This window comes from Bos javanicus, chromosome 4 (genome assembly GCF_032452875.1).
Source record: "Bos javanicus breed banteng chromosome 4, ARS-OSU_banteng_1.0, whole genome shotgun sequence".
NCBI lineage: Eukaryota > Metazoa > Chordata > Mammalia > Artiodactyla > Bovidae > Bos > Bos javanicus.
In genome coordinates, this window is record NC_083871.1 from 43,944,550 (window position 1) to 43,960,812 (window position 16,263).

The 16,263-nt window shown below is 36.3% G+C and overlaps 1 protein-coding gene and 1 non-coding gene across 30 annotated transcripts in view; both read right to left on the bottom strand.

Annotated features, from left to right (window-relative positions):
• The window catches only part of PHTF2 (putative homeodomain transcription factor 2), a 228,681-nt gene that overhangs the window by 168,085 nt on the left and 44,333 nt on the right, over positions 1-16,263 (bottom strand). For 27 of the 29 annotated variants that reach the window (XR_009735859.1, XR_009735858.1, XR_009735857.1 and 24 more), the window contains exon 3: positions 8,435-8,520. The exons of the other annotated variants lie outside the window; for them this stretch is intronic. Coding sequence is in view for 4 of the 27 variants with exons in the window: in XM_061413850.1 (XP_061269834.1) it covers positions 8,435-8,520 (86 nt within the window). In the remaining 23 variants the exon portion in view is untranslated. The remainder of the gene's footprint in view (positions 1-8,434; positions 8,521-16,263) is intronic. 29 annotated transcript variants of the gene reach the window in all.
• Positions 3,691-3,797, bottom strand: LOC133246987 (U6 spliceosomal RNA). The gene has a single exon (XR_009736228.1). It is a non-coding gene; the product is annotated as a U6 spliceosomal RNA (small nuclear RNA).

The following is a 16,263-nucleotide window of genomic DNA, read 5'->3' on the forward strand; positions in this document are numbered from 1 at the left end:
AGAAATTTCTAAAAAAACAAACAAACAAAAAAGAATCTAGTTCTATTTAAGACCAATTTAAGATATAGCCTTGTTTACAAAGGAAATTAAATCAGAAAATTTCTACTCACTGTAAAATTATTCACTTTATTTATTTTTAAAGCAGGGGACACAGAATTAAAATCCTAGACTTAAACTTCAGCCTTATCAGTTACTAACTAATGACTTCACTCAAATTACTTCAACCTCCTGATGTTTTCTCATTTATTGCAGTAGACAGACATTTATGAAGAAATACCCTTTTTTTTTTTAAAAAGAAATCTCTCCCCCAATCCTTCCATTCAGGAAATCATGTAATAATAGCATCAGTATCAGTTTTGTCTGAAAAACAGAAAACTTGAAAGTAAAAGTAGAGAAAGTACTGGTGTTGAGTCATGTTCATTGAAAATAACCTTTATATCACCCAAGATGTCAATAAGAGGTGGTCTGTCTTTAAAATTTGTTATTTACCAACTGCCAGACACAATTTCCACAAACTAATTTAATGAATCCTCACAATTCTATGAAGTAGATACTACTGCTATCCCTATTTTATAGTTACAAAAACTTAAGTTGTACAAAATTTAACAGTAAGTAGCGGAATATAGGAATTCAAATCCAGATGCACTGGCTCTACAACTGAGGTCTTACCCACCAGTAATTTCATTCACATCCTTACACAAACCACCTTATGTTCTTCTGCCTTGGCTCTGATCACTAAGAGGTATCTGAGAAGGGTAGTATTTAACCCCTAATCATTGTCAGATGCTCTACTGACTCTCCATGGCTGCCTTGCCAGCTGGGAAGCTGTCAGACCTATTAAGAGAGCAAATGAAAATACACAAAACTCCTCCGGAAGTACAGTTTACTCAGTTCTAAAAATATGCAAAAAATTTAATATTATTAGTAACCACAGGATAACCATAAGGATTAAATGTGCTAAATCATATTGAGCTAACTAACAACAGTAACAGACACATAAGAGCTCAATAAATGTTAGCTATTATGTCATTTTGATAAATTACCTAATGCTTCCCTTTCCTTAATAACACAGCATGAGACAAGGAAGCAAGGTATATATGCCTTTTTTGCATTCTTTTAATGTTTATCACAGGATATACTCTGGTTTATTACTCGAAAACAAAACCCTGACTAAATGATGCATACGTATTATGAATCAAGACTACAGCACCTTCCTTGTTTACATATTTCCAATAGTTAACTATAAATAGCATGAAAAGCTGTATCATATTTATAAAGCAATTAAAATGCCAAGAGTATTAAAATATCTAGGTTATTTAAGTACCTTTGTATTTTAGAAAATACCTAACATATTACTGCCACTAATTCAATCATTTGAAATTAAAAATGAGATGATGAAATAGATCTAAGTTATTCAAAATCAAACACATTGAAGTGTTTAGCTTTCTTCCCCTTACCTACATAAGATACAATTAATGTGGAGAAAAAGTTAAGATAAATTGCTCCTGGGTGCTTAGTTCAGATTCCTCAGAATTAGAATTTAAGGGACCTGGGCCACTATTGTTATTAGTTAAGAAAAGGTTTGCTTTAATTCAAGAATCCAGGTGGCTACAAAATTGCTACCAAGAGTGACTACAGGAATGCCTTTAGAAAACAGACTGTTTCATCTTCCCTATGTAGAATTCGGAGAAGGCAATGGCACCCCACTCCAGTACTCTTGCCTGGAAAATCCCATGAACAGAGGAGCCTGGAAGGCTGCAGTCCATAGGGTTTCGAGGAGTCGGACACGACTGAGCGACTTCACTTTCATTTTTCACTTTCATGCATTGGAGAAGGAAATGGCAACCCACTCCAGTGTTCTTGCCTGGAGAATCCCAGGGACGGGAGCCTGGTGGGCTGCCATCTATGGGGTCGCACAGAGTTGGACACGACTGAAGCGACTTAGCAGTAGCAGTATGTAGAAATAGGAAAAACTTAGCAGAGGAAGGAATGAACTGTTTATCTAGATAGTAAGATTATGCTAAATTACTAATCTTTGTCAAGTGCTTTGTAAAGAATTTGTAATCTTAGGCTGTACATGGGCTTCCCTGATAGCTCAGTAGGTAAAGAATCCTCCTGCAGCAATGCAGGGGACCCCGGTTCAGTTCCTGGTTTGGGAAGATCCTCTGGAGAAGGGAAAGGCTACCCACTCCAGTATTCTTGGGCTTCCCTTCTGGCTTAGCTGGTAAAGAATCGGCCTGCAAAGCAGGAGACCTGGGTTCAATCCCTGGATTGGGAAGATCCGCTGGAGAAGAGAAAGGCTATACCCACTCCAGTATACCAGGCTGTACATACTAGTGCTATATATATTCTTACACTGATGAGACAACAGAGGCTGTCAGAGAGTTCTGCATCTAGGGTTTCAGGGAAGAAATTCAAGTCCTGACTTACAACAACATGCCTTTTCCACTGCACTGCACTCTTTTATATAACTTGGCCAGCATTTTCCTCAGTATGTTACACAGATATTTGGGGGGTGGGGGAGAGGGAATTAAACAAACTGAAAAATTAAACATGTTTCTTCTGTTTGTCTTATAGGCAGTAACACTACACATAAACTATGAAATCCTGTAATAAAGTTGTTAACCTCTGTTTAACTCAATATTTCCCAAACTTATTTGACCATAAAAATACCTCTATTCTAATAACACCTATTAACATCATAGAGAAAACATTAGGGAATGTTCAGTTCAATTCAATCGCTCAGTCGTGTCTGACTCTTTGCGACCCCGTGAATCGTAGCATGCCAGGCCTCCCTGTCCATCACCAACTCCCAGAATTTACTCAAACTCATGTCCATCAAGTCGGTGATGCCATCCAGCCATCTCATCCTCTGTCATCCCCTTCTCCTCCTGCCCCCAGTCCCTCCCAGCATCAGAGTCTTTTCCAATGAATCAACTCTTCGCATGAGGTAGCCAAAGTACTGGAGTTTCAGCTTTAGCATCAGTCCTTTCAAAGAACACCCAGGACTCATCTCCTGTAGAATGGACTGGCTGGATCTCCTTGCAGTCCAAGGGACTCTCAAGAGTCTTCTCCAACACCACAGTTCAAAGGCATCAATTCTTTGGCGCTCAGCTTTCTTCACACTCCAACTCTCACATCCATACATGACCACTGGAAAAACCATAGCCTTGACTAGATGGACCTTTGTTGGCAAAGTAATGTCTCTGCTTTTGAATATGCTATCTAGGTTGGTCATAACTTTCCTTCCAAGGAGCAAGCATCTTTTAATTTCATGGCTGCAGTCACCATCTGCAGTGACTTTGGAGCCCAGAAAAATAAAATCAGCCACTGTTTCCACTGTTTCCCTATCTATTTCCCATGAAGTGATGAGACCAGATGCCATGATCTTCGTTTTCTGAACGTTGAGCTTTAAGCCAACTTTTTCACTCTCCTCTTTCACTTTCAACAAGAGGCTTTTTAGTTCCTCTTCACTTTCTGCCATAAGGGTGGTGTCATCTGCATATATGCGGTGATTGATATTTCTCCCAACAATCTTGATTCCCAGCTTGTGCTTCTTCCAGCCCAGTGTTTCTCATGATGTACTCCACATATAATAAGCAGGGTGACAATATACAGCCTTGATGTACTCCTTTTCTTTTTTTTTTTTTTTTTTATAAAACAGATGACTTTTTAATTCAGTATATTCCAAAAAATATGGAACGCTTCACGAATTTGCGTGTCATCCTTGTGCAGGGGCCATGCTAATCTTCTCTGTATCGTTCCAATTTTAGTATATGTGCTGCCGAAGCGAGCACTACTCCTTTTCTTATCTGGAACCAGTCTGTTGTTTCATGTCCAGTTCTAACTGCTGCTTCCTGACCTGCATATAGGTTTCTCAAGAGGCAGGTCAGGTGGTCTGGTATTACCATCTCTTTCAGAATTTTCCATAGTTTATTGTGATCCACACAGTCAAACACTTCGGCATAATCAATTAAGCAGAAGTAGATGTTTTTCTGGAACTCTCTTGCTTTTTCAATGATCCAGCAGATGTTGGCAATTTGATCTCTGATTCCTCTGCCTTTTCTAAAACCAGCTTGAACATCTGGAAGTTCACAGTTCACGTATTGCTGACACCTGGCTTGGAGAACTTTGAGCATTACAATACTAGTGTGTGAGATGAGTGCAATTGTGCGGTAGTTTGAGCATTCTTTAGCATTGCCTTTCTTTGGGATTGGAATGAAAACTGACCTTTTCCAGTCCTGTGGCACTGCCGAGTTTTCCAAATTTGCTGACATGTTGAGTGCAACACTTTCACAGTATCATCTTTTTGGTTTTGAAATAGCTCAACTGGGATTCCATCACCTCCACTAGCTTTGTTCGTAGTGATGCTTTCTATCTTTTTTTTTTAATTTTATTTTATTTTTAAACTTTACAATATTGTATTAGTTTTGCCAAATATCGAAATGAATCCGCCACAGGTATATATGTGTTCCCCCACAGTGATGCTTTCTAAGGCCCACCTGACTTCACATTCCAGGATGTCTGGCTCTAGGTCAGTGATCACACCATCGTGATTATCTGGGTTGTGAAGATCTTTTTTGTACAATTTTTTTCTGTATTCTTGCCACCTCCTAAAATCTTCTGCTTCTATTAGGTCCATACCATTTCTGTCCTTTATTGCTACTATAAGCTGAAGCATTATGTTTAATACTTAATGTAACAGATATTCAGCATACAGAGACTATTTCATATTTACTACTAAATTACATCAAATTACTCAAAATAAGTGTCTGCCTTGGTATATGGCACATCAGTGGCACTCAATATAATAAAGAACTACACAAACCAAAAGTTTAATGTAAGTATTGTCTTCTGAAAGTACTGTTATCAAAGCAGAAAAATTTACCAAGCTCTAAATAAAAAAGTAAAGCATTGAAATAAATAATAGAGTTACAAAGATAACAATTCCTTCCCTTATGGATTATCAGGGGGAATTAATTATAATGCAAGTCAATCTGTGGTAAGTGCTAGAATAACAAAATACCACTGTAACACAGAGTTAGAAAAATAACTGAATTTATACAAACACTACTAGTCATGCAGGCAGGAGGAGAAGAGAACGACAGAGGATGAGATGGTTGGATGGCATCACCGACTCGATGGACATGAGTTTGAGTAAGTTCCAGCAGCTGGTGATGGACAGGGAAGCCTGGCATGCAACAGTCCATGGGGTCACAAAGAGTCGGACACGACTGAGTGATTGAACTAACTGACTGACTAGTCATGCCAAAGAGACTCAAAAGCCAACCTGAATAATCTCCTATTGGCAACACAACAATCTGAGCATCAAAAACTGCAACAGGGTGAAACATTATCAAGTATCTTTAAAGCCAAGAGTTCACAATGAAAATTAAAAACAAAGAATGGTGTTGACTTCTGAAAGTGGTAAGTAACTATCACATTAGTTTGTAAAGTTGTTAAAAAAAAAAAAAAAACAAGAAAGAATTAAGAAAATAAAAATCTCCATATTCTTGCCTTACAGATAGCATGCATAAATTTCCTAATGAGCATTGGCAAGGAACACATAATCCAGTCTCCATGGGATTATGAAAGATGTCCTTCAGGGGAAGATACTAGTTTTACCTATTAAGGATCAACTGAGTTAGTTTACAAGGCAGGGGCAGGGTAACAACGAAGTGGGCACCTCAAGCAGTAAGGTGAAAAACAGTATGGGGAGATGTCAAAGTTTTACTTGTTGGAGAAGTGGAATTAATTCAGTGAGAGCTGAAGGCTGGAAGAGGTTACAAAGTAACTGAATTTTTTTTTTTAAATCCTTATGGTTTGTGAAGAAATGTGAGTTTATACGATATGTGAGAAGTCTTTGAAGAGTGTTATTAAATATATAAGTCCAAATTTTCATTTAAGATAAATCACTCTGGTGTCTCTAAGGAAGAAATATTTAACTGGAACAAGAATTAAGAAACAATGAAAACAGGAAGATTACAGCAAATCTGAGAACTATTTAGAAAATACAAGTAGTAACAGAATGGGGACCGAAAGAACAAATTTACATGAGTTTCCATAGTGCGTCTAGGGTTTTCTTGTAGCACTTACATAATCGTTTTCTGTTTGTACTTTGGTTCTCCCATGATGCAGAGCTGTTGTAGGGTAGTACTCAGTGCCTAATACATAGCAGGCCCCTCATAAATGCTATTTAAATGCAGACAGGTACAAATTCTAACAGGACATTATTTTTGGAGAGAGGGAAAAGTCTTGATTTTTTTTTTAAAGGCTTTAATTATGAAAGTCAAACTGTACTGATAAAACTTAAATGTACTGAGTTTTCCCTGTATGAAGTCAATGTAATGAGGCTTCACTAACAATTTTTCCTAGTTTTCTACCAGTAAATAAAAATGAACCACGTAAAGTGCTGTGGCCACAAACCAGTAATTAAAAATTACTTTTTAATTAAAACATCCTTCTGTCTACCATTTTGATATTGGAAAAATAATACCTCATTCTCTGATTCCCCAAAACTCTATTAAAGAATTAAATTTTAATAAGGCTACCTTTGGCTTTCTAGGTGGTGCTAGTGGTAAAGAACCTGCTTGCCAGTACAAGAGATGGAAGGGACATAGTTCAATCCCTGGGTGGAAAGATCCCCTGAAGGAGGAAAAAGTAACCCACTCCAGTATCCTTGCCTGGAGAATTCCATGGACAGAGGAGCCTGGCAAGATACAGTCCACGGGGTCACACAGAATCAGACACTGAGGGCTACCTTACTTTCCTTTATATACTGTCTTTTACTTGTTTACAGTTATGCACTAACCCACTTCTTCACTAGATAAACCAGATAAACTAGATAAATAAACTAGATAAATCAGAACTCTCTATCTGTAATTTTAATCCCACCATAGGGGGAGAAGGGAAAAGACACCAAACACAAAAAGCAAACTAAAGCAACATTTCATTTTAAATGACCAAGTGTATCTTAAGGATGTTAATTTGGGGCAAAAATTCAAATAGGAAATTTTTAGGCAATACACCCTCTCCAGCTTTTTATTCTTGTGAATCAGTCCTTGGTATTGAATTAACGGTCTTCTTTTGAATAAACTCCATGTGCCATTTGGCAAATGGCAATTTAGTTTGTAAGTTACCCTGCTAAATACCATTTATAAATGTCATTCTTTGTGAAATATAAACACAGAGCAGGTTAACATCAGTGTTTTAGATATTACAGGCCTTGTAAAAGCTGGTACATTTGCCTAATTTTAGGCTGTCAATGGCAACTTACCAACTTATTTCACCACTCTGTCTGTTACCATGGTTAAAGATAAACTGACTACAAGATATTTGGAATATAATTGGCAAACTTATACCCTTGACTAACATTTCTATTTTAAATCTATTCATCAGCAAATGAAAAAGATTAGAGACTAGTTTTCTAGTATGTCATAAAATATTAATATTTTTCTTCCCAACTCCCTACAGGTATAAGGTTTAATCAGTGAAAAACTTCAACTCTCTTCAAATAACATTGTCTCCTAGATCTCCTCATAATCTGTGTAAACAACTACTTTAATTTTTAGGCACTGTATCTACAGCAACTGCTGTAGGCAAATGAATATTTCCTTTTAAAGGAATAAATATTTTACCTACCCCCCCCAAAAGACTGATAAGCAAATAAGAGAACTGCAGTATTTCAAAGAAGTTATGTACTTTGTAGATATTCCTAGTTCTGGCATACCAGAATATTTGCAAAACAAAACCAAAAACCTTCTATCGCCAAATACTCAACTTCTAAACAGGACAAACATAAAATATTAAGCAATTGCGTGTTTATGTATTCATAATATCTGAACACAGGGAAAGATACTTCAAAAACTTTAATAATAATAATTTTCTATTAATACTGTTTTTGTTAACTTAGTACTTTAATACTAAGGAGGACTGAATATGGATCCCCTTGGAGTGTGTAAACATTACCATGTAGCAGCCCAGAAGGACTTTGCTAGGAAATCCTACAAGGTTTTGTTTTGTTTTGTTTTGTTTCCATTTGCTTCATCCATGGGAGCTGACTCTACTATTTCAATTAAGTACAGGTAAAGCTTGCTCAAAAAGTGAAATTCAATAATTCATAGTATGGTTGACAGCTCTCTAGACTAGGTAAAGACAAACACATAAATAAAAGCAAGACCTTATTGAGTTCTCTTATCTCTCAGTGTCTCAGTTTCCTCATCAGTGAAATAAAGATACTAAAAAGGTTAATTTCTAAGGTACCTTTTTCCCTCTCTACATTTCTGATTCCTTAGAAACAAGGTTCTAACACAAGGCAACCTCAAAGAGTGACAGCCTCAGGCCAAAAAAAAAAAAAAAACAGAAAGAAGTAAGTTTCTGAGTCACTGAAAAAGCTGGCGGCAGAATCAGCTCACTGGAGTACTTGAATTTTTACCCAAAGAGAAACTTCCTTGAATCTTCCCTCACGTTTTGCTTCAGACACGTCCTCCTTCAGTATCCACAGGGGATTCGTTCCAGTTCCTTACAAAAAGGGCATAATATTTGCATTTAACCTATGTACATCCTCTCATTTACTTTAAATCATCTCTAGATTACTTACAATAACTAATACAATGTAAAATGCTATGTAAGTAGTTGCTGGTGCTTGGGAAAATCATATTTTGCTTTTTGGAACTTTCTGAATATTTTTTGTTCCTGAACATCTCTGACCTGAGTTTGGCTTAACTTGTGGATACACAACCTGGGGATATGGAGAGCCCTGTGCAATGAATTTACCTACAGTTTTACTAACTGATTAAACAAATGAGGATAAGGCCAAAGAAGTGAAAATTCATGAGAAAAGAGCACACGTAAACGACAATGTATTATAGACCAAATCACAATGAACACAATTAAACTACAATTAGCAACAACCACAATTCAGGAAAATATTAAAAAGTGACCATGTCTATACCATTTGCAGTAAAAGAATTTTTGGAAAAAGTCAATTTTTTAAAAACAAGTTTGGCTATTTGAAGAAATGTATCAGAATATGTATCAAAGAGTATGGTTCATTTTTCACAGTTACTATGTAAAATTAGGCTATTAAATTTAAGAAATTATCCTACTCCATCCACTTTTTAACGCATCATTTGTTTTGTTCCTTCCTAAAATATCTCTCCTTAATCATGAAAAAAAGTATTTCAAATTATCTCAGATAAAGAATGACATTTTACAAGAAAAAAAAAAAAAGAAGCTATTTGTTCTAGAAATTAAAGCAAAGAGCAAAGGAGAGAGCAACTAAATGCAATAAATACAGAGCTATCAAAAATACAAAAGAAAATTGCCCCCTTCTTTTGATGATGTCTATTTTAACAGATATAGAAATGTCCAATTTTTAAAACTATTAACCAAAACCTTTAAGTATCCAAATTTTTATTAATAACAATAATTAATAACAATAATTCCATTATTCTCAAGAGGGAACAGAAGAGGAAGTACAGAAAGAGTGAAGAAGCCAATGTGAAGCTGAAGGCATGGACTGGAATGATGCATCTACAAGCCAAAGAACACCAAGGACTGTGTTTGCATAGAAGCTACATGACAGGCATGGACAGTTTCTCTCCAAGAGCCTCCCAAAAGAAGGAACCAACCATAGTGATGCTGATTTTGAACTGCTGGCAACCTGAACCATGGAAAAAATACAACTTTGTGGTTTTAAGCCATCCAGTTTGTGGTCAATTATGAAAGTCCTAGAAATCTTATACAACTTCTTACAGTATCTTGATATAGCCACCAAGTTAATCCATTTCATTATCATAGTAAATCAAACCATGAAAATATATAATATGGAAGCACTCTGAAAAACAGATGCTACTTAAATACGTGGCAGTGCTAAGCACCTTCATTATCATCATCATTCAATCATTAATGTTAAATCAATACCTATGTATATTAATTCTATTTTTTTAAAAAAAGGTGACACCCTTTCAAACACTCTCACAAAAGAAATTACCTTTAAAAAGCCCTGAATATCTATGTAAAGTGCAGACAGTAAACCATGTTCCTACAGGGGTCAGACAGGTGATATAAAGGAGAGGTGAGGTAGGTCCAAGTACACATATATTCACCATGAGGACTGTAGCAAACTGGACAGCATATTCCCCAAGTTCATATTTTTATCTGAAATATTCTGCTCTTTCATGTTGACTTGATTTTTAAAAATTTATCCAACTAAGTCAAAAACATCTGCAAGTCCTGCATGGCCTTGATTCTCCAGGTTTCTCCCTTCAATGTAAACAAAGCACTGAGCCCAGTGTTTGACACCCAGTAAATCCACAAGAAGCACTAGGTGTTGTTTTAATAACGGTTTATTATCACCGCTGACCTTTGAGTACTTCCAGCAGAAAGGCAGAGGCAGAAGCCAGACTGCAGCAACTCGAGGACCAATGGCTAAAGAGGCAATAAAGACAATGTACTGCAAGGAGATCAAACCAGTAAACCTTAAAGGAAATCAGTCCTGAATATTCATTGGAAGCACTGACGCTGAAGCTGAAACTCCAATACTTTGGCCACTTGATGTGAAGAACTGACTCACTGGAAAAGACCCTGATGCTGGGAAAGACTGAAGGCAGGAGGAGGTGAAGGGGACAACAGAGGATGAGATGGTTGGATGGCCTCACCGACTCGATGGACCTGAGTTTGAGTAAGCTCTGGGAGTTGGTGATGGACAGGGCGGCCTGGCCTGCTGCAGTCCATGGGGTCACAAAGAGTCAGACACAACTGAGTGACTGAACTGAACTGAAAGACAATGGCATAGTCCTTTCTAACTGGAAGCCAAGGAACAGTAGGAGGGATGAGCAAGGACAGAAGCTGGAAGGGGAGTTGGGGAACATAAAACATTCTTTATTAAGGTTTCAGTTCAGTTCAGTTCAGTCGCTCAGTCATGTCCAACTCTTTGCGACCCCATGAATCGTGGCATGCCAGGCCTCCCTGTCCATCACCAACTCCCAGAGTTCACCCAAACCCATGTCCATCAAGTCGGTGATGCCATTCAACAATCTCATTCTCTGTCATCCCCTTCTTCTCCTGCCCTCAATCTTTCCCAGCCTCAGGGTCTTTTCAAATGAGTCTGCTCTTCGCATCAGGTGGCCAAAGTATCGGAATTTCAGCTTCAACATCAGTCTTTCCAATGAACACCCAGGACTGGTCTCCTTTAGGATGGACTGGGTGGGTCTCCTTGCAGTCCAAGGGACTCTCAAGAGTCTTCTCCAACACCACAGATCAAAAGCATCAATTCTTCGGTGCTCAGCTTTCTTTTAAGGTTTATCTACAGATTAAATGAAGCTTTTTTTTAAAGTTTTTTTAAAAAGTTCACACTCAACAGATGAATTTTATAAAAGTTTCTTCAGTGTGTTTTTCAAAGCAACCTTAGTACAGGAGAAAAGAGCGGCCTGAAAGCAGACTTGAGTTTTGGTTTTATCATTAATTCATGACTATGATCAAGTTATTAGATCTACAGGCATCAGGTTTCTTATCAGTAAAGCAAAAAGTTTAACAGGAACCAGATGATCTCTAAAGTCAAACTATTTTGACGACTGCATAGTTTCTTCTTCCTTGTAAATGAAATTCAAACTCAAACTATTTACATTAGAAGCACCCAAACTGGAGAGACTGTGAGAGTGGAAAATTTCAAGAACTTCATGACCAAAATAGGGGAGAAAATTCCTAAGTGAAAAGGTAAATATTTCAGTAACTAAACTAACCAATCTATTTCTGCTAGGAAAAATCTTTATTTTTGGCAAGAAAGTGACTTTGAAAAGGAAATGGTGGAAAAAATGAGCAGTGACTGAAGCAAAGAAAGTTGAGGTTTATAAATTACACTTCATCATGTCTCTGTTGTATGAGTGTTAAATATCAACTAAATACCCACTGTTCTAATACTGGGTATCAGAAGACTGATATTTCAGGTTTTTTATTTACAAATAAGAATCTTTTTAGCCTCATGAGAATTTTTAGAATCCATGAAATAAAGCACTCTGAAATAAGTTAGTGGAACTTCCTCTGATCAGTGCATAGAACATGAAGCAATAATAACAGAAATAACTCTCATTCATTGAAGGCCTACCTGTGAAGAGCACTTTGCTAACACTTCACATATGTCATCAATTAATCCTCAAGTAAATATAAAGGATATGACTGAAGCAACTTAGCATGCAAGCATAAAGGACAATGTTTATATATATCATGAAAGTGAAATTCAGAGACGACACTTATCCAGAACCATACATGCTTTCAAGAAAAAGGATTCAAAATCTTTTGCCAACCCCCACACCTGTGTTCTGGTTACCATGAAGACATACTGCCTCATACACTGGTCAGAAGGGTCAGGCTGTGACTAAAAGGGAGCCTGAAGGTTTTGTAAAGCTAGTAACATTCTCTTTCTTGATCTGAGTCCTATTTTGTAAACAGCAAACAAAGTCCTGAACACAAGCAGTTGCTCAGTTTGTAAATATATATATAAATTTATAATATATATAATAAATTATAATCTGTGTGGTTCTGAGTATGTATCATACCTCAATAAAATTTATATATTCTCGATACATTAGTTGGGACTCTTTTACAAGTAACAGTCTAATTTGAACTAGCTTCAACAAAAAGGGGAAACATCAGCTAAACAATTCAAGGGTCAGGGCTGAAGCTAACCTCAGGGTGGAGTGAACTGACCACTGTATAGCATAGTTTCTTCTTTGTAAATAAAATTCAAACTCAAATCATTTTTAAGAGAGATACTGCATATGAACAATTCATAAACCAGTAATAAAAACCTTTTTAAAAACTGTATTTAAAGTTGATTTACTGCTTCACAACCCTTTCAGGCACATAGAGGAAGCATTAATCTCCTCAGATGAAAAGAAATTGAGGCTCACACAGATTAGATAACACACTCAATATTACAAGCTAACCAATGTCACAAAATCAAATACAAATGCTCTTTTAATCACATCATACTATAAGGCACAGTAGTTTAAAAATCACATTGAAGATTTAATGATTCCTGTAAGAATATGGTTCAAGAAAAAAAAAAAAGAGAAAATGTGATAAATCCATTGGTCTGAGGCTCAGGACTTCTATTTTGGTAGATGTTAATCTTGTATCTACTGCTATAACCATTCAAAGAAAAAAAAAAAAAGGACTATACAGGAAACTACATATCATCAGAAAGCATTTCTTGGTTAATTATTTAGCATGCCTTCAGCTGCAAGGAAATTAAACTTCAAGTAGCTGAAAAAAATGAGGGGATAGTATCTCATACAATAAGAAGTTTCAAAGTAAGATATTTCCAGAGTTAGTTAATTCCATGGCTCAAAAAATCCTGAAAAATTCAGGTTCTTTCCATCTTTCAACTCTGCCTGTTGTTCCCCTCTTGGAAGCAAGTTTGCTTACCACAGCTTCAGGCAGCAGAGATTCTCCCAAAGCATCCAGAGACAGGTAGCAGACCCTGTATCTCATTTCATTCATTTATGTTAAATTTTATATATATATATATATATATAAAACCTAGAAAATGCCTGGTACATAACAAATGTTATATAGCTTTTGCTATTATTATTGTTGGGTCTCTTTTTAAGTGATGGAAGATTTCCCCAGAAGTTTTCATATCTCATCAGCCAGAAATGGAATATGTGCCTCTTTCTAAGCCAATCACTGGCAACAGAAATAGACTTCCAGACTGGCTTAGACTGATCAGGATTCATGCCCTCTGAGACTAGATACATGCTCCCAGGCCACACTGCTCTATAATGAATTCCCTAACAAAATAGAGGTTCTTCCAACAGGGAAAAAGGTTGGGAATAGTTTTGGTAGGAAACCCACTGTATTCCAGTCCTCCACACATCCTCCTCAAGGAGCTAAAAGGAGAGTGGAGGCCCCTCTGGGCGTATTTCTACAGCAAGGAAAGTTTTTTGCATGTACGTGCCAGGAAGAAACATGTTAGCTCAAGGAAAGTAGGAAAGAAAGAGACAGATAAGACACCTCTGATGAAGCTCTGGTCTTAGAATTCAGTCAACCCTGAGATGCATTTCACCACTTTTCATGGTTTAGCTTGAAAGACAAAAAATGTCCCTTGTTTTGCTAAAGATAGGCTGAGTTGGATTTGTCTTACTGCAAATAATAGCACGGGTTTTTGGAAATGAAAGTTGAGACTTAATACTTCTCAACCATCTGTGTGACCCGGGCAAGTTATTGCTCTGAAATGCCTTACATATGTCCTTAGTACACACACATACACACAAACACACAAGTATACACAACTGAACTTTACTAAAATGGTAGAGAATTTAACGTTCCCAACTATCAATAGTTGACAGTAGTTATCAATCAAGTTCATGATACTAAGGCCAGTTTCTCATTTAAACTACTAAATAAATTCCACTGTGGGCTCATATTTAAAAGCTATTAAACATAATTCATTCCAATTTTCTTGCTGGCTACTGACTCCATAAAAGCAATGACCAAGATGTATATAGTTCTTCCTCAGTTCTATAAAGTAAGTTCACTATCTTACTATTTCTATACAGTGTCACTAGTGCCTCCTTAAAATCTGGAGTTTTATCTGGGCCACTCTGCTTTTATATATTCATTTCCTGAAAACATAACCTCATTCTCTCATAATATGATCTACATATTTACAATAGAACTCTACAGGTTGTATTTTTTTTAAAAGAAATACTTAGTGTGTCAATTATCTTTTACCTCCTATAACTTAAGCCCCTATTTAGGATGCCTTCTGAAAGATAAATAATCCCGTCTTCTCAGGAACAAGAAAGGAGAAATGCGAAAGAAAAGCAGTGTATTATTAAAAAAAAAAAGTTCAAAAGCCCAATATTAATCAAAAACTATTCTGGTTTCTTCTATTACCATTCTTGAGGGTTAAATGAGTCTTCCAAATTAACATTGAAAATCACTTTGCTTCAACAGGAACTTTCAAATTCATGATTATAGATGGCTATGACAGTACAAAATGAAGTTTAGAATTAGATACTAGTGAACTTTTAAAATCTCAAAATAAACCATGCAATTTATTAAAAGTTTTTTTAACAAGATATTTACCTAGATCATCAACACACATTTAATACTTAAAACCAATTTATGTATACTTATTTTTCTCCTGGAAATTTCCCATCTGATATTAGAATTTATGTCCACAGCAGTCCATAAATCAAGTAATGGTCTTTGGGGGTAGCTCATTTTCATTACTCAAAACAAAATTACGAAAATGTCACCATTCTCCAGTAAAAAAGGTGACTCTAAAGTGAGTTACAAGCAAAGAAATATTCAAGAAAATGAAGTTGAAATTTCTTGGTTTTTATTTATAGTGATACCTCCTAGTATATAACATGAATAACTACTGAATGACAGACACAAAATCAAAGAATGCTAAAATATTAAAACATTTAAAATCACCTAACCCAGGACTTCTTCATTTGGGGCTTGACTCAGATGTAAAATTTTGTTTGTTCCCTACATACAGTTTTCTGGAAATAAGAACCTGGAAACTGGAAATTGCATCACAATTTCAAAAAGATACATGACTGAAAAGAGGTTGTGAATCATTATCTAATTAATTCAGAGAAATGAGATTCAAAAAATCAAATGATCTGCCTTAGTCAAATAATCAGGAATATCAAGCTTCAGTACTCAAGCCTTCTTTTTTCACTGAAACATGAACACCTCTGAAAGGACTTCTTTTTACTAGGATATATTTAAGAGGAAAATAAATCTGTATGATCTAAGAGCAGTGAAAGGAACTCTCAGGCTGATGATAAAATAAAATACCAAGATGGCAGGTGACAGGCATGAGTTGAGAACAATCCACCGAAGAATGCAGCAGGTGGACAGAGGGTTCTAAGAAGGTCATTCCCAAGAAGGAAAAAAGAAATTGGTAGAATACCTGAATGTGATTGACTACAACAAAAGTTTGTCAGCTCTGTCAGAGACTTTCAAGATCCAGAAAAACCAAGCAAAAAATATAAACTGTCGAAATAAAAGGAAATATTATCACAGTATATTACATTGTAGATGATTTCTTACTGATTTTTCACTGTATAATTAGGATTTCATTTTTTTTTTTATTTCTTTCCACTAACCCACCTCCATCCTCCCAATGACTAAAAATTCTGGTTAAAAAAGTATTCAGGGCATAGGAATTTAAAACATCTACCTCTGGGAACAGAACTCAGAGGTTGGATAAGGATAGGTAAGGGTACTTACAGGTGCTAT